Source organism: Panthera leo, chromosome D2 (genome assembly GCF_018350215.1).
Source record: "Panthera leo isolate Ple1 chromosome D2, P.leo_Ple1_pat1.1, whole genome shotgun sequence".
Classification (NCBI taxonomy): domain Eukaryota; kingdom Metazoa; phylum Chordata; class Mammalia; order Carnivora; family Felidae; genus Panthera; species Panthera leo.
In genome coordinates, this window is record NC_056689.1 from 54,823,222 (window position 1) to 54,841,519 (window position 18,298).

Genomic DNA, 18,298 nt, shown 5'->3' on the forward strand with positions numbered 1-18,298 from the left:
GGCTTTGTGCTCCCATGTGCCTATACCGATTTTATGTTAATGTTTTAATAGGTCTGGTTTAATATTCAACAAAATAATACACCAATGGCTGTACATTTTGACTATTCAAAAGAAAGTTTCTGGAAACAGTTGCTTCCAAAAGATTTCCAAGGGACAAACGCACAAAGCATACAGGTAAACTAAATTCTTCTCAGGTGTATCTGTATGAAAGTTACCATCGGTTCTAATCTTTACCAGTTGTGCCAGCTCTTGTTATGTTTATATAGCTGATTGCAGACTGAATGATTTGGCAATGCTAATAAAATCTAGTTTTCTCTGCCATCCAGCCTGAGTTTGGGCTACTCCTATCATACTCCTCTACTTGCAGAAAAGAAGAATTGAAAAGAAGGCATCATCTTCAAAGTGAATGTAGATTTTAAAGTGAAAAAATGTAAATGTTTATTCTAAAACTGAAAATATAATGTCAAGATGCTGTCGTAAGTTTACCTTGACCTAGCCCTCTGCTCCACATCCATGGTAATGATAAAATATAAAGATTGAAAAAGAAAAGGTTTACCTGGGCTCCAAACCATGACAATGATCTCATGGAGTAGAAACAGGACAGAAATACTAGCCATGAGTAGGGCTGAATGAAGGACGGCAACAAGGTCTGAAAATGGTTCATGAAATCCAGGGAACCGGGCCAGCCTCACTTTTCGAAGCTAGGGATTGGGATGGGTCCCCCTGCGTCACTACTCTCAAAAGATGGAGAAGAAAAGCTGCAGACCCAGTGCCAGGAGAACCGAGGCAGGGGTGGAAGCACAGACCTGAGGTCAAGAACGACAGAATTACCAGGTGGCTCAGCCAGTGGATCTGTGGTGCACGTGACGTCCCTTTGTGAAGGACCCCAAATTCCACTTCAGTGGCTGTTTCTGGATCAAGGCCCCCAGCATGGCAAGGTGCAGGCAATTACAAAATCCATAAACTAAGAGCTATGAGCCGAGAGGAAGTGAAAGTTAAAAGAAGATAGTGGAAAATATAGTAGAAAAATAGGCAGAAAACAATTCATAGAAGCAGAAACTTGAATGCTCAATCTCACTCACAGTCAGGAAAATACAATTTAAAACAACGAAGCACCTCTTTACATGGTTAAGATTGGCAAAAAAAAAAAAAAAAAAATTTAAGTGTGGTCATACCAAGTGCTGGCAAAGAGGAGAAGTGGTGGGAAGGTAAATTGCTGTAAGTGCTCTGGAAAGCAGTGTGACGATATCTGATAAAGCTGAAGATGCTCAACCTTTGACCCACCAGTTCATCTTCTCAGCATATATCCTAGAGGAGCATGCACAGGAAGACAGCCGAGTACAACAGTGTTCTTTATAGAATTGCTTGAAATAGGAAAAAAAAATGAGAAAAGAATTCATCAACCAGAAAAAGAATACATGAGTTATGAAGTACTCATAGTATGATTTCTTCTACATAACAGAAGAAAAAAAAGTATGAACCAACTTACACTAGTTCTCAACTTGACTGTACATCCATTACATCAGAGCCGCTGAGGGTGGGACATACACACCCGTGTTATTTAAAGCTCCCCGGGTGATTCCAATGTGCAACTGAGGTTGAGAGTCATTGATCTAGAGCTATGCGTATCAACAGGAATGAATATAAAACAAAGTAATGTCAAGCAAAATGAAAAATATATGAAATGACACGCATAGTACAAAATCACTTATATGAAGTTTGAAAATGATGTGCTGTTTATGTATATATAGACACGTATTGATGGTGTAAAAGCATTCCTAGAAATGATACATACCAAATTTAGGTTAAAGGTGACCTTTGGAGAGAGGAAAAAAAGGAATGAGGTCGGGGAGCAACATACAAAGTACTTCAAGTCTGTAATGTTTTACTTCTTTTTAAAAAAATCTAAAACAAATATGCAAGAATGCAAAGGTGAGATGTAGCTAAGTGGTAGGTATGATGGGTGGATTTTCATTACCTTGTTCTCTATGCTCATCTATATATTTGAGCCATTTCACAAAATCAGAAGGAATGCATGGAAGTTACAGAGAGGGGATCATACAGTACCAAACTGTACAAAGAATGTCTCTCCCTTTCAACATCTCTTTCCCACTCTCTAAGAAATAAACACTGTTAGTAGTTACTTGTGCATCCTTCTAAACATTCTCTGTGTGATGCAAGCATGCGTATATATGTATACGTATTTCCTGTTGTAAAGTCATTTTAAAGAAGGGGAAGTGTAGTTATCTCTCTAGAGCAAACAACATTTTCAGCATCCATAGGCCATGCCTTGCTTTTCCCATCCCAAAGTTGCAACTGATGTATTGCCACCTCCTGCAGCGAGGTGACATATTTAGAGATGAGGGTTTTTTGTTTACTGTTAATCATTCTATTAGGGCTTCAGTGAAATGTTGCTTGTGTGCCTGCGCTTTGTGAGGCATCAGTACCACAAGGAAAACATGTGTCTCAGTATTGCCAGGACTTGTGTTCTCAAGGAGGAAAGAGAAGGGAGGAGGCAATTGCAGGACAGAGTGGTAAATGCGATCACAGAAGAAATGAGTGTGCTTTTGGGAGTGTGCAGCAGAGGGCCTGAGGGGAAGGACAGCTCCTGGGGCTTCCTGGGTAAAAAGCAGTGACCAGCAGAGTGAGGAAGGTGAGCAGGAGCTGGCCTGGAGGAAGGTCGGAGTAGAGAATAGTCCTGGCAGAGGAGAGGACACAGCAGGCATGACGACCAGCAGGTGCAGGCAGGTGTCTGTCGAGGAGCTAAAAGGCCAGCTTGGCTGCGGCCAGGGAGTGAGCAAGACAGGCTCAGGGGTGAGCAAAGTCCTGGTAAGGACATGGGCGCCTGTCCTCAGGACAGTCAGAAGCTAACATCACTAAGGCAAGGGCTGCCGTGATCAAAATTGTAGTTTTTAAAAGCCACTCTGCCCAAGTATGGAAACAAAACATTTTGTCATGTCGAATCTATAAATATAAAACCCAGTATTGCATTTGACTTGTATCTCTATTCTGTCTTGTGGATTAATGGCCCTCAATCTTCTGTCTTGCAACACACATCCCAAAATAAACCACTATCTGTGGTGAACACTTGTTTTTTGTCACAATTGTGAACACAAATTTGAGTGTGTAAGATGAGCATGTGGGTACTCAGAGATGAAGTTAATAGGGAGATCCTCTTGAAGTTTTAAAAGATATGAATTCCCTGAAAGAAAGGGCCTTTGCCAAAGAAAGCAAGTGGACTAACACCTCATAAACTTATCGAGTTAACGTTAACCCAGGCCTCTTTTTCAGGCCTGAAGGTGGCCTAACTAATCCACTAGTTACCTGACGGAGGGAGGGGCCGGGGAGGGGAGTGAGGGCCTTGGAGGGTTACACAGTGGTTGGTGGCAGCAATAAAGGCATTCAGCTTACCTGTGCTGTCTGGGACAGCTGGTGGCCCTGCAACATGATGTTGGAGTTCATAGTTTCCTTTCTCCAGTGTCTCCCCTCTCCTGGAGGAATCTGTTGTGGGGAAACTCCCTGTGCCTGGGACTGTTGTCTAATCTATCCATGGTGGCATCAGAACCCTGGCAGATTGCTGGGCCTTGCCCTGTGAGTTTCTAATTCAGCAGGTACCACATGGGGGCTGAGAATTTGTATCTCTAACAAGTTCCCAGGTGTGAGGTTGCTGGTCCAGGGGCCACACTTCTGGAACCACTGGCTTAGATCATCACCTGACAGACTGAATCTTCTCAATCACTCTTGAAATATTCTAGCCCCTAGAGGTCTGAAAACTGTTGCCCTCTTATTGCACAAGCCTCCTTCCGCCCATGTCCCTATCTCTACAGCTACCTCTATTTCTCAGTTCAGGAATGCTCAAAATAAAAATGCCCAAGCCCAGCCCCTCTGTCTTGTCCATGTGAGCCCTGCAGGGAGGGACATGCACACAAAGACCTGGCTCCTGCCAGCTGGAAGAAAAGGATATTCAACCAAAGAAGGAAGATAACAAACCATGTTAAAAGAATAGTAGGGCGCCTGATTTGGTTCAGTCGGTTGCGCGTCTGACTCTTGGTTTGGCTCAGGTCATGATCCCAGGGTCATGGGATTGAGTCCTGTGTGGAGCTCTGCACTGAGTGTGGAGGCTGCTTGGGATTCTCTCTCTCTCTCTCTCTCTCTCTCTTTCTCTCTCTCTGCCTCTGCCCCTCTCTCCTGCTCATGCCCTCTCTCTCTCTTTCTTTCAAAAACTTTTTCAAAAAATGAAAGAGTAGTAGTAATAATACCTGATTTTATTGAACGATAAGTGCCAGGCTTTGCATATATTACTTTATATCAAAATCTTCACAAGACCCTAGGGAAGTAAGTACTATTATTGTCCCTCTCTTAAAGATGTGGTATCGGAGACTCGGAGAAGTTAAGTGACTTCACCAAGGCCACAGTTAATAAGTGGATGAGACTAGTGCAGGTGCCAAAGATTTTCTGGTATAACCAATAAGCATGTCAAATGTTTGTTTGAATAAATGAATGTGGCCAGCAGACCTGTCTTACCCAGGAAAAATACCTTGTAAATCCACTCCTCATCCCGCGCTCTGGTGAAGTAATACTAAAATCAAAGGAAACACTGTGATCTGTGTTTTACCTTTGTGCTTCTGTGGTGGAGTGCTTTTGCCACATGAAAGTGGTTTGGGTTCCCCTCGTTATAATTAGCACTCCAGGGGTGACTGTGATGTCAAAGTGGTCTCCCTAGAATCTTTTATAACTTTCAGTTGTCTATATGTTTCAGCCTGAGGAAATAATTTATTGTGAGACTAATAAAAGCATGATAGAAGATCTAAAGAACAGGTATGACCTTTATTTATATATTACGATTACTACGTTTTCTCCCTAATCTCTTGCTCCTTTCAGTTCTCCAGCCCAGGCTCTCAAAATACCTATTAGATTCAGCATTAGAAGCAAGAGATGGAGGTTATGGTAGTGTCTTCCACTGAGTCATTGACTTTTGGTCCGTGCATCAAAAAGCAGTCCCTCTGCCATTCCAGGACACTCCTTACAAAAGACCATCTAACTTAAAAAGTGGTTGCCTCTGGGAAATATTGTAGGGCTACTGCTGGGAAGTTCTCAACACAGACACCTGTTGAAGTTATGGTAACAATAATGCAGTAAACTAATACTTCTTGAAAGGAAATGAAGGTAAATGGCCCACCACTTGGAGTATGGAAAAAACATCCAAGTTGGGTGGTAGAAACATCAATATTGTCCCTCATCGGCACTCCCCCCTTCCCCAAACACACACACACACACACACACACACACACACACACACACACGTCCCAAGGAGTTGTTCAGTCAAGCTGAACAAGTTTGTCAAAGTCACAAACTTTACAGCAGGGCTTGCTCCTACTCCAAATGTGTCAGAAGCTTCTAGATCTTACTGTCTCCAGTGACTCATGCTGACATAGCAGGCTGCCATATAAGCCCCTACCAACTAATCAAAACAAAACATAACAAATAATATTGCCACTCCCTTCTATCGCTAGTACACAACTCCCACCTCTTATTTCCTTCCTTCTTCCCCAGTTCTTAACAAAAAAAGGAAGCAATGCAGTAGAGAAATGATTCCAACTTCTGGTTTTCATCAGAATCACTTCTAGAACTATTTTAAAAAATAGATGCCAGGATCCCAGACCAGACCCGTTGAATCAATACCTGAAGGTGAAATACGTTGATAAAGCCCTACAAGTAGTTCTGATGCTTAGCCGCTTCTGGGACTCTGCAAACTCCAAAACTACTCAGTCACACTACAGACTCAGCCAGGAGGAAATTCCCAGTGGCTTTTTGTTTTTAAGCACACAGTGATTCTGTGTAAAGATGAGGCTTCTCAAGGGGGCCCCGTCAACCAATGTACACTGTCCCTGGAATAATCTACCAGCAGGCACTGTTCTAGGGGCTGAATACAAAGGCACAAATCTCTGCCTTTATGGAGTGTACATTCTAGCGGGGGAAACTGATCATCATACTTATCAGTCTGTGCCTCATTTCCTTCCAACCATGCTTGCTGTATTAACTAATCTAATAAATCCATCCCTGCTGACATCACCCAGACCAGATATCTGAACTTTCATAAATGCAGTTTCTTGGAAACACAATATTTTATGACAGAGGAGGGCCCTGGAGAATGGGGATGTCAGTCCAGTGATCAGACAGTAGACGTTGTCACATCACACCCAGTAGGCAGCTGTCTACACACAGGTAACCAGAAAAGAGATGTGCCTTTGAGATCCAACTGTTGGCTCTCCTGGGAAGCTTCTTGCTTTCCCAAGCCAAGCAAGTGCCTGCTTCTCCCCAACTTGATTAATGTGAATGATGGTAGATATGCTTAGCCATGAAGGTCTGGTTCATCCTAAATAAAATAAAAAAAAAATATTCTTGCACTTGAGTAAAGTGACAACACTCTTACCACGTTTATTACATGAATTGTAATTTGTCGTCAAATAACCTTTGCATTTTTACTTTAGGATTGAGAGGACTCTGAAATGTAAAATGATGGAATGGCGACCTAAACAGCCAACACGCTGGAATCGACAATGTACTTATATTTTGCAAAAAATCCTTCCTAAGCTAGAACTTGGCACTGGAAGCTTTGTTTTATCTGAAGAAGAGGGTGAATTTGAAAGACTACTCCAATTTTATTGGGTATGTGTATGATTTAGTGCATTAGTGACATTTGTTGTATCTATGTTGTTAATTGCTAGGGAATAGTAATCTTCAATATCCCTGAAATGCTTTTTTATCTTGATCCTAGACAACAGATGATGAGGCATTAAAATGCATTTATTTGTAGACTAAGCAATTTCAAATAGACTGAACAACTATTACCATGACCACACTGCATGACATTTTCTTGATATGTTTTATGTTATATAGCCACAAAGTTTGGAAAAAGAGATGAACAAAAGAAAGTCACCTGTAAATAAGAAATTGAAAAATGATCTCTGGATGGTAGTAATAGACTAGATTCTCTGTCCTTGGTTCTGGGCAAGAGGACTCCAGGCAAGCTTTGATACCTTTCACATGCAAAATACTCCCAAATTTCTGTATCCAGCCTGGTCTTCTTTCCTGGCCTCCTTTCTTATATATTTGCCAACACATTTGTCATCGTCTTGGTTGGTTTAAAGGTATCTCAAACTCAACAAGTTTGTAAACAGACATGGTGGGCATTTGGTATATTGTTTTTCCCCTACCTACCACCAGCTCTTGACATCCTGTCACTGACTCTTCCCTGTGAATTGATCCAATGGGTTTTTGAAAGCCCCAGCCTCCCAAGAGTGAGATTCTTTCCCCCTACCATCTCGTAGACTAGACATTTTCTAGGGAAACCCTCTGAGAGAAGAAAAGAAGGAATCTGTCTGGAGTTAAGTACTTAAGCTGTCAAAGAGGGATCTGTGGGTGCTATTTGTTAATGAATAGAGAGGAAGTTGCTTTTATTTGCATTAAAAAAACAGAATTAGTGGTAAACAGATAAGCAAAGCAATATAAGCCAAGGTTAATATAAGCCAAGGTTTAAAACGTGTACTTTCTTTGTAAAATTATCTACTTAGTAACACATAATCATAAACTTGAGCTTAATCTTGTGGTTTGGATTCAAACCCCGGTTCAACCATTTATCACTAGTTTTGACCAAGTTACCTAACTCCTTTATACTTTCCACCCCACTGGGCAAGATAAACAGGGATAAAAATAGTTGATCTGGTTTGTGGTTCTGGTGAGGATTAAATGAGCTGCTACTTACCACAGCACCCAGCACTTAGCAAGTGTTCAGCAGATGTTTATTATTATTTGTATTACATGTGAGAGGCCTTGTGTTAGGCACTGGGGTTATGACAGTAAACAAGACAGATACAATCTTGTGCATTCACAGAAACTACAGGCTAATGAGACAGACCAGAAAACATGTAATTGCAGTCTAGTTTACTAAGTAAGTTAGGGAAGGACAGCATCCTACTGCAACCACATAGGAAGAACACATGAACAGATTTAAGGATCAAGAAAAGCCTCCTGAAGTAAGCAATCTAAGGTTTGAAAGAGGTTTCTGATTGTTATCTGCGTCTTATTAAATAGATAATTTTACATAGGACCATGTACCATAATCCTTTAATCCTGTCACACAGTTGTCACTTAATAAATATAAATTGAATCAGTGTTAAATAAATTCTTCCATAATGCTCACTTAAATACCTCATTTGTAGGACCAAGTAATATTCCCATTGGCAGTTTGCTATTCTAGAAAGGGTGCACGTATTTGGAGTGTTAAGTGTGAGGGCTGTGGTATCTGGCTTTGTTCCTCTCTCTCTGGAAAGTGGGAATTATAGTAGAACCTACCTCATAAGGTTATTTGAGGATTAAATATGTATGTGAAGCATTTAGTACTGTTCCTGGAACACGGTTGATGAAGTATTGGGGGTGATAGTGGGGTCTGTGGGGTCCAGAGGCAACGGCCAAGAAAGAATTCTTGAAGATGTCTTTGGTGCAAAAAGGTTATTTTTTAAAGCATGAGGACAGGACCGGTGGGCAGAAAGAGCTGCCCCGGGAGCAGGAGGAGAGACTGGTTATATACTCTGGAGTGGGGGAGGTAGAGTCCAGGGGAAGTTTCCAGTGAGATTTTCATATGCTAAAGAAGACTCACGAGATACTGGAGGCCTAGCTATTGTCAAGCTAAGGTTGTTTTTCCCTCTAGCAAAGCATTAACAGTAAGATAGCAGGGAGTTCCTGGAGAAACATTTTACTCCGCCAGCCTCAAGTGTTTGTCAATGGGCTGCAGGTTATAAGGAAATTTAATTCTATCTACCATTTTCTTCTGCCTTTGTTTCCCACATCAATTGTAAGCACCTAGAAAATAACTTTACTTTGTGACTACCATTTTTTGAGGCTTCTGTAATATTTTTGCATACAGTAATTCCTGATTGCCTACATGCCTGTAGCATGGGTTTACATGTTATTCTGTCTTTTGTCTAGGTCACAGGATTTCCTATCCAGATGCCATACACTGATGTGCAGTCAATTATTGATGCTGTGTATCAAACTGGAATTCACTCTTCTGAATTTCCCCAGATAGAATTTGCTCTAGCTGTATACATTCACCCATACCCAAACAACATATTATCTGTGTGGGTCTACTTGGCTTCCTTAGCTCGACATGAGTGAAAAGGAAGAAGGAAAAAGGAAAAAAATATATATAGGCTATGGGCCCCTCGCCCAAATCAAGACTTTTCTGGTACTTTAGATTTTGCTACTTATCCTCAAATCCAGCCAAATGTGAGCCCGATTTTTGGTTCTCTTATAGAGTTAGGCACCAGGGAGACCCACTCCCTGAACCTTTGAGAATGAGTCTAGATGACCTCCCGACCTCTTCAAGGAAAACATTTCAGTCAGTCGGGTGGCCTCTGGTCACTGTCTACAGTGGGTCTTATCATGGGAAAGAAGCAATTCTGGCCCCTACCTTTTAAGCCAGTATTACTCAAATCATAGGCCTCACACCAGCTCAACGGAATCACCTGGAGAGCATTGTTGAAAATGCAAATTCCCACATCCCCCTAAGACCTACTGAATGGGAACCTTCGGGAGTGGAGCTCCAGAACCCACATTATTTTAAACAAGCTCCCTAGATCATTCTGATGACCTGTTAAGAGTGAAAACCCCGCCTTATAGAATGTTGTCATTACCAAAGTGAGGCTGGTACTTTTGATGCGGGTTCTGATGCAATTCCAGGTAGAAGATATTCAAGTACAAACTCCAGGTCATTGCCTCTCCAAAGATTATTTCACTGGTTAAGAGTAAAAGAAAAATCTGCCAGGTGGGGCTGAGGGCTGAGGTCAGCTTCTGGGGCCTCCTAAAAGTTTTCACTTGGCATGCTACTGACTTGAAGTTCTTTCAGCTCCTAGTATTTGGAAGCGCTTCCCAAGAAGCTCTGTCTAACATGCTTTCCCGATTCTGTGAGAAAGGGAGAAAATGGTCTTACCAAATCTCAGGGCTCCTTTTCTCCTTAGTGAGGAGTCCGCCATTTTGCCTCTAGCACTTTTCTGCTGCTTTCCTTTCCCAGGAGTGACTCCAAGGAGGCCTGTCTAGATCCGAGGAGCCTTGAGAGAGAGTGGACAGGGATCTAAGTCAGAAGCGCTGTATTTTCTTCTATTTGGTTGTTCTGTGCTTCACTGAGAAAAGTATTTATACAGTTTACTTAAATGTTGCATAATTACTTACTCTAAAAAAAAAAAAACCAAAGGTACAGATTTCCAAAGGTTGATGAAAGCTTTTTTTGTATGAGGTAAAAACAGAAGAAAGAAAATTCACCTTTCCCACAAGCTGGAGTTTCTTGGGTCACTCTCACAAGCAGAGATCCCCCAAATACATCCCCAGGGACTCCTCAGTCTGATTTCTGTCCTGCAATGCACCTGCATGGGCAGGTGCCAGGGAAGACCTCATTTATGTGCAGTGATGTTAGTCTTGGACGAAACTTGTGACTACCTAAGTAAAATAGTAGAGATGTGGCTGAAGAGAACGCTTTTTCTCCAAGGTTAAAACCTAAATGTGTGTATCCCCTAGCTGATCAGAATTTTTGTTCTTATTTGAATGTTCTATGAAGTTTTGTTATTAGCAAGTCAACCATATTGATTGGGGTAGCAGTAAATGATGTCTATGGAAAGACAATGTTGACAAAAAAATACTGAACTCACGCAGTTCATTTCTGTGGCACCTTCAATATTTACATAACTATTTTGTTTTGTCATTTATGGTTTTCAAATTGATAGGCCACTTAAGTTAGGTAGAAAGTGTTCATAGGCAAGCATAGAGAACCCTTCTGTATCATATGGTTTTTTTTGCAGGTGTATGGATTTCTCAACTAAAATTTTTTCCCTAAAATTTTGAAACTGTGTAATGAACCATTTTTTCATTTGTCTATTTAAAAAATAACATGATTTTATTTTTAAATTTTTATTTTAATTCCAGTTAGTTAACATACAGTACTTTATTATTAGTTTCAGGTGTACAATATAGTGATTCAACCCTTCCATATATCACCTGTTGCTCATCATGTCAAGTGCAGTCCTTAATCCCTATCACCTATTTAACCCATTCCTGCACCCACCTCCCTCCTGCTAACCATCAGTTTGTTCACTATAGTTAAGAACCTGTTTCTTGGTTCGTCTCTCTCTCTCTCTCCGAATTGCTCATTTGCTTTGTTTCTTCAATTCCACATATGAGTGAAATCATATGATACTTGTCTTTGTCTGACGGGCCTATTCCACTTGGCAATATACTGTCTAGCTCCATCCGTGTAGTTGCAAAGGGCAAGATTTCATTCTTTTTTTATGGCTGAATAATAAATATTCCATTGCATATATATATACCATATCTTCTTTATCCATTCATCAATCAATGGAAACTTGAGCTGCTCTCGTATCATGCCCATTATAACTAATGCTGCTATAAACATCAGGGTGCATGTATCCCTTTGAATTTGTATTTTTGTATTCTTTGGGTAAATACCCAATAGTGTGGTTGCTGGATTGTAGGGTAGTTTTTTGTTTTTAAATATTTATTTATTTTTGAGAGGGTGGGAGCAGAGAGGGAGACACAGAATCTGAAGCAGGCTCCAGGCTCTGAGCTGTCAGCCCAGAGCCCAACGAGGGACTCAAAACCACAAACTGCAAAATCATGACCTGACCCAAAGTTGGAGGTTTAACCAACTGAGCCACCCAGGCTCCCTGGGTAGTTCTATTTTTAACTTAAAAATACATCATTTTATTTTTTTATATTAAAAAAATTTTTTTAATGTTTATTTTTGAGAGAGAGAAAGAGACAGTGTGAGTGGAGGAGGGGCAGGGAGAGAGGAAGACACAGAATCTGAAGCAGGCTCCAGGCTCTGAGCTGTCAGCACAGAGCCCAAAGAGGGGCTCAAACTCACAAACTGCAAGATCATGACTTGAGCGGAAGTCGGACACTTAACCAACTGAGCCACCCAGGTGCCCCTCATCTTTTTATTTTTAATGTACCTGTATAATTATATTTGGAGTGAGTTTTTTATAGATAGCATACAGTGGTTTATTTTTTAAATACCTTCTGACAGTCTCTTTTTTTAATTGGCATAGACCATTACATTTAATGTCATTGTTTATGTTTGGATTTAGGTCTACCATTTTTCCTTTCTGTTTTTGTTCCACTGTTTTTCTTTTCTACTTTAGTAGGTTATTTGAACATTTCTCAGTATTTTATTTTAACGTATATGTTAATTTTTTTGCTGTATATTTTTTAAAGAGTTCTCTGGGGATTGTACTATACATACTTAACTTTGCACAGTCTACTTAAAAATCTGCTTCTACATTTTACTACTTTAAGTGCATTGTAGAACTATCACCACCATATAGATTTCTTTACACTTCCTCCTTTATATATATGCCTATATACACACACATATATATAAAATGAGATTTATATATTATGTGTATAGTTTTCATATATTTGTGTATTTGTTTATATATTTTACATTTTATTTATTTTTGAGAGAGAGAGCGGGCGCGCGCGCGCACACACAAACACATACGTGCGCGCGCGCGCGCACAAGTGGGGGAGGGGCAGAGAGAGGGAGACAGAATCCGAAGCACACTCCAGGCCGAGCTGTCAGCACAGAGCCTGGCACGAGGCTCCAACTCACAAACCTTGAGATCATGACCTGAGCCGAAGTCGGACGCTTAACCGACTGAGCCACCCAGGTGCCCCTATATTTGTGTATTTAAATAGAAAGGAAGGAAGGGAGGGAGGGAGGAAGGAAGAAAGATTTACTATAAAGAATTGACTTATGCGATTATGGAGACTGAGAAGTCCCAAGATCTACAGTCAGCAAGATATCGTGGAGCACAGGAGAAAAAAATGGTGTAAGTTCTAGTCTGAAAGCCAGCAGGTTTGAGACCCACAAAACTCCAGTGTTTCAGTTTGTCTGAAGGCCAAAAAAAAGGCCTATGTGCCAGCTCAAAGCATTAAGGCAGAAGGAATTCTCTCTCTCACTCATAGGAGGGTCAGCCTTTGTGTTTTATTCAGAACTTTAGTTGATTAAATGGGGGCCACCCACATTAGGAATGTATGCTATTGTGATATAATAGACATGCATTTGGTCTTTGTCCCAAGTTCCTGATGAAAGACCTTCTAAAACCCTTGGAATTTCTTGAATGATAGGGATAAGAAGAGTATCTTCTAATATTTATAAGAAGCTCTTTCAAGCATACCTGAGTTTATACTAATGATGTGACTCTTGGTGGACCCTTAGATAGCTTCTGGATGTAGGTTGGAACCAACCATGTGATTAGGGGGTTGGAACTATCAGCCCTATTCCCTGACCTCCATGGAAGGAAGAGGGGCTAGAGATGGAGGTAATTGCCAATGGTCAATGGTTTGATCAATCATGCCTACATAATGCAACCTTCATAAAAGCCCTAAACAACAGGGTTCAGAGAGTTTCTGGGATGATGAACACACTGAGATGCTGGGAGGGCAGCATGCACAGAGCAGGTATAGAAGCTCCAACCCCTTGCCCATACCTTACCCTACTCTATCTCCTCCTCCATAGTGTATCATTTATAATAAACCTCTAATAGTAAAGTCATTTCCTGAGTCCTGTGAGCTGTCCTAAAAAATTACCAAACCTGAGGAGGGAGTCACAGAACTCTTCATTTATACCCAATCAGTCAGAAGTCTGAAAGCCCCAAAACTTGTGATTCATGTCTAAAGTGGGGACAGTCTTCTGGTACTGAGCATTTGTAGGATATGGCACTACTCCAGGTAGACAGTGTCAGAACTGAATTGAATTGTAGGACACCCAATTTGTGTCTAGAGGGTTGGCAAGTGGGTTAGTGTAAGGTTGTGAATAAAAACATTTTTATTCAAACAGGAGGGCAATATGCTTTGCCCAGTCTACTGATTCAGATGTGCATCTCATCCAAAAATACCCTCACAGACACATTCAGAATAATGTTTGTTCAAATGTCTGGGCAAGTTGACACATAAAATTTAACTGTCACAACCATCTTACCTGGAAATGGAACATTGCCATATAGCATTTTCAAATTTGGAATACCTCCTTGTTGATTAGAGATTATAAATGTCTACATATTCTGTGCCCTATTTTTAAAAATAGACTTGACAACTCTCTTTAACATTCTGCATTATGCTAAAACAGTTTGGAAACGTAGTCAAGGAACTCTTCCATGCCATGTTTATAACAGGTGTGATTTACCTTTTTATGACCACTCCAACTGCTAGGGGGTGAATACTTTAGAGGATAGAACTAGTGGTAATACAACTCATTAAGAAATTATCGTACAAGTCCAAGTAAGAAATGATGGTACCTTGGGCTAGGATGTCGAGAATGGACACAAATAAGCTGTACTGACTTGAACAGCTCCTCCCTTCAAAAAAAATTTTTGTCTCTCCAGAAACTTAGAATGTAATCTTATTTGGAAATAGAGTCTTTACAGATATAGTTAGTTAAGACGAGGTCATACTGGATTAGGGTGGGCCCTAAATCCAATGATTACTATCCTTTCAAGAAGAGGAGAGGACACAGACACAGAGGAGGGGGTGCTGTGAAGAGGAAGGCAGAGATTGGAATGACATAAGCCAGGGAACACCAAGGTTTGCCAGGAGCCACCATAAGCTAGGAAGAGGCAAGGAAGGATTCTTCCCTAGAGCCTTCAGAGGAGCATACTGACACTTTATTTGAGACTTCTGGCTTCCAGAACAATAAGAGAATGAACTTTTGTTGTTTTGAGCCACTCGGTTTGTGATAATTTGTTATGGCAGCCCAAGGAAACTAATATAGTAGTAGACCAACCCAAGACATATTTTGGGGGTAACCAACAGAACTGCAGTTGTGAAACATACTTCTGAAGTATCAAAACAAGCAAAGAACAAAGTGTAAGACTTCTACTGGAAATAATTCATTCAACTTCAAGTTAAATGTAGTAGACTGAACACAATTTACTCTACTCCCGCTCAAGTGGACCACACAAGTGAATAAAAGCTAAGAAACTAGAAAGTAGATAGACGCATGATAACCAATTTACCAGACCACAGGAAGCTGAAAATGAAATGCCTATAGATTCCGGGATGTTGGGACTTTTCAAAGTCAACAAAGAACCTCAGAAAACTCAGGACCTGCGACACTTTAAAGATGGAGGTAAGGGTAGAGATACGAGGTGAGTTAAAAATAGCAGGCTCAGTTAAAAGTCTTTAAAAGGAATGGCTATACCAAAATATCCCCTTCCTCATCCTTTGTAGCCAGGCAACTCTACTTACCACCACTAGAAGTCTGAAAGCTTATCTTCTAAAGAGGTTGAACTGTGGGGAAGGAGAGGGGGTTCTGAGAATAGAGAGATGGTGTGAAAGTGTGTTCACTATGGTGAAGACAGCCTTCCAGGCTGCTCCTCCATGTAGCCTCCAATCCCCTTGGCAGAAATGAGAGGGCCAGAAGGCATTAACTAGAGCATGAATTCAAAATTGTGAGGGGAAGTGATTTCCGGGTTAGAATTTCATATCTAGTCAAACAACCAAGGATGAGGGGAGAGTAAGGATACTTTCAGATATACCAGGTCTCAAAGATTTGCCTCCCAGACACCCTTTCTCAGAAAGCTGTTGGGATATGTGAGTCAAAGAAAAGAAAGACACGTGATCCTGGGAATAGGAATCTAACCCAGGATAGGCAGCCATCAGCTCTAGAGAGAATCCATCAATATTGGAGCTAGAGTGTCAGCATTAGATGGATCCAGGGGAATCAATCAAGAGTGGAAAGATAAAACCAATAGATTATCTGATAGGCTTGACTGTTTCGAAAGCTGAATGGAGACATTTTACAGAGCTATTGGAGGATGTAGAAAACTTAAGACACAGACTTGAAGAAAGCAAAGAAAAAGCATCTAGGAAAACAAAAAGGAAAGTATAATTATAGGACACCATGTGGCTGCACAGTGAACAAAGAGTAGTCATGACAATGAAAACAACTGAAAATGGATGTAACCAAAAATGTGTTAAAATTATATATTGGGGAGATGAAGGAAGGGGGAAATGTGTGTGTGAAAGGTAATACAGAGCATCTAATTTTTCATTAGCCAGGACAGTATATAAATGTATTTTAAAATGACAAATTGAAATCATAATATAAACATGCCATTTTGAAAGATGATAGCAAACACCGTGAGAAATAGCTAAAAGAGATCAAAGTGGTTACCTTTTGGAGTAGGACTTGGGAGTGGGGAGGGAGTGCTACAGGGAATGGTTGCTCTCCATTATATGCCTTTTAGAAATATTGGACTTCTTAATTGGTGTACATACACGAATTGCCAGGATACATTTTCAATTTAAAACCTTTCAAACTGGGACACCTGGGCGGCTCAGCCGGTTAAGTGTCCGACTTTGACTCCGGTCATGATCTCACGGTTCATGAGTTCGAGCCCTGTGTCGGGCTCTGTGCTGACAGCCCAGAGCCTGGAGCCTGCTTCAGATTCTGTCTTCCTCTCTTTCGTGCCCCTTCCCCACTCGTGCGCTATCTCTCTCTCTCTCTCTCTCTCTCTCTCTCTCTCTCTCTCTCTCTCAAAAATAAACATTAAAAAAAATAAAACCTTTAACACTGGACAATGATCAGAGCTCTATAAAGAGTGTTGGGCCTCTTTCCCTACAGAAGACTGTCACATGTGTGTAGCAAGAACAAAGAACCTAAAATGTTAAAGTCAGAAGCAATCTCAGTCATCGTCTAGTTCACTATATTTATTTTTGAGAGAGGAAGAGAGAGAGAGAAAGAGAGAGAGGGGGACAGAGGATCCGAGTGGGCTCCACACTGATAGCAGAGAGCCCCATGTAGGGCTAGAACTCAGGAACTGTGAGATCACCACCTGAGCCGAAGTCAGACATTCAACATACTGAGCCACCCAGGAACCTGTTTTAAACATTTTTTAAAGTTTATCTATTTTTGAGAGAGAGAGAAGTTCACTTTATAGATAGGAACATGAGTCTCAGAGGAGACAAATTACCAGCACTCCACTAGGGAGCAATAAATCAAGAACCAGGAAACAGCCCAAGTCTTCGGGCGTCCAGTCCTTTGTGTCAGTGGAATCCAATGTAGCCACTGAAAGGAATCCTGGATGTTCTATTATTGAATGTTCACCAGAATATATTGTGTGACAAAGCTAGGTAGGTACACAACAGAGGGCATAAAGTGTGATGATGTGTGCACAAAATGGAGCATGCATTATGTATATGCATGGTTAGAAGTACTTGGCTATTTCTGGAAGGGTACACAAAAAAATAGAGTTAATGTTGCCTCTAGGAAGAACTGAGATTAGGGGAGAGAGGGAGATTTTCTAGTCCCTCCATACAGTCTTCTGTTTGAATGTTTTACCTTTTGCATGCATTCTTTAAAAAAAAAAAATTAGGGGCGCCTGGGTGGCGCAGTCGGTTGAGCGGCCGACTTCAGCCAGGTCACGATCTCACGGTCCGTGAGTTCGAGCCCCGCGTCGGGCTCTGGGCTGATGGCTCAGAGCCTGGAGCCTGTTTCCGATTCTGTGTCTCCCTCTTTCTCTGTCCCTCCCCCGTTCATGCTCTGTCTCTCTCTGTCCCAAAAATAAATAAAAAAAAAAAAAATTAAAAAAAAAAAAAAAAAAATTAAACAATTTAACATCAGTGGCCTTTTACTGCCTAAAGTTCCTGAGTTATAAAAGCATTGCAGAGAATCTGGTCCTATCCTCATCTTTGCATAATCCACTTTGTGCCTTAGGCAGCAGGCAGGCTGGACCCTTTGCAAATTTCCTCACTCTGCTCACTCTGTAGAAGTTCTGCCTCTTTTTTTTTTTTTTTTTTTTTTACTTCCATCCTTTCATACCATTCCTGGCTGCTGCTTCCAAGACTTCCAAGTCTTTCCTATTTCTTCACTCCAAGCATACAAGGACCTCCATGTTCATTCCAAACGTGCCTTCTCCTTAGGGCCTTTGAATTTGCTGTTCCCTTTGCCTGCAACCCTCAGCCACCAGATACCCGCACGTTCCCTTGCTTCCCTCAGGCCTTTGCACACCTCACCTTATCAAAAAACGATGTCCAGTCACTGTCACTTTCTAGTATCTATTTCTATTTCTTTTTCTTCACAGAACTTGTCACCACGTGGTGTTTTGTTGTTGCTCACTTACTGTGTTTCTCTTTCCCCTTTAGAAAATAAACTGTATGTATGAAAACCAGACTTTATTTCGGAATTAAGTACATACCTAATTGTGTCCAGCTTGCCCCAAAGGAA

General features: G+C 41.1%; 1 protein-coding gene across 14 annotated transcripts in view; it reads left to right on the forward strand.

The window, feature by feature from the left end:
* CC2D2B (coiled-coil and C2 domain containing 2B) overlaps positions 1–10,893 on the forward strand; it is a 93,417-nt gene extending 82,524 nt beyond the window's left edge. For 13 of the 14 annotated variants that reach the window (XM_042908022.1, XM_042908026.1, XM_042908030.1 and 10 more), the window contains 4 exons: positions 52–174; positions 4,760–4,818; positions 6,492–6,669; positions 8,989–10,893. In XM_042908022.1, coding sequence (XP_042763956.1) covers positions 52–174; positions 4,760–4,818; positions 6,492–6,669; positions 8,989–9,177 — 549 coding nt within the window. In that variant the 3' untranslated portion in view covers positions 9,178–10,893. The remainder of the gene's footprint in view (positions 1–51; positions 175–4,759; positions 4,819–6,491; positions 6,670–8,988) is intronic. The other variant, XM_042908027.1, reaches the window with a different exon arrangement.
* The last annotated feature ends 7,405 nt before the right edge of the window (positions 10,894–18,298 follow it).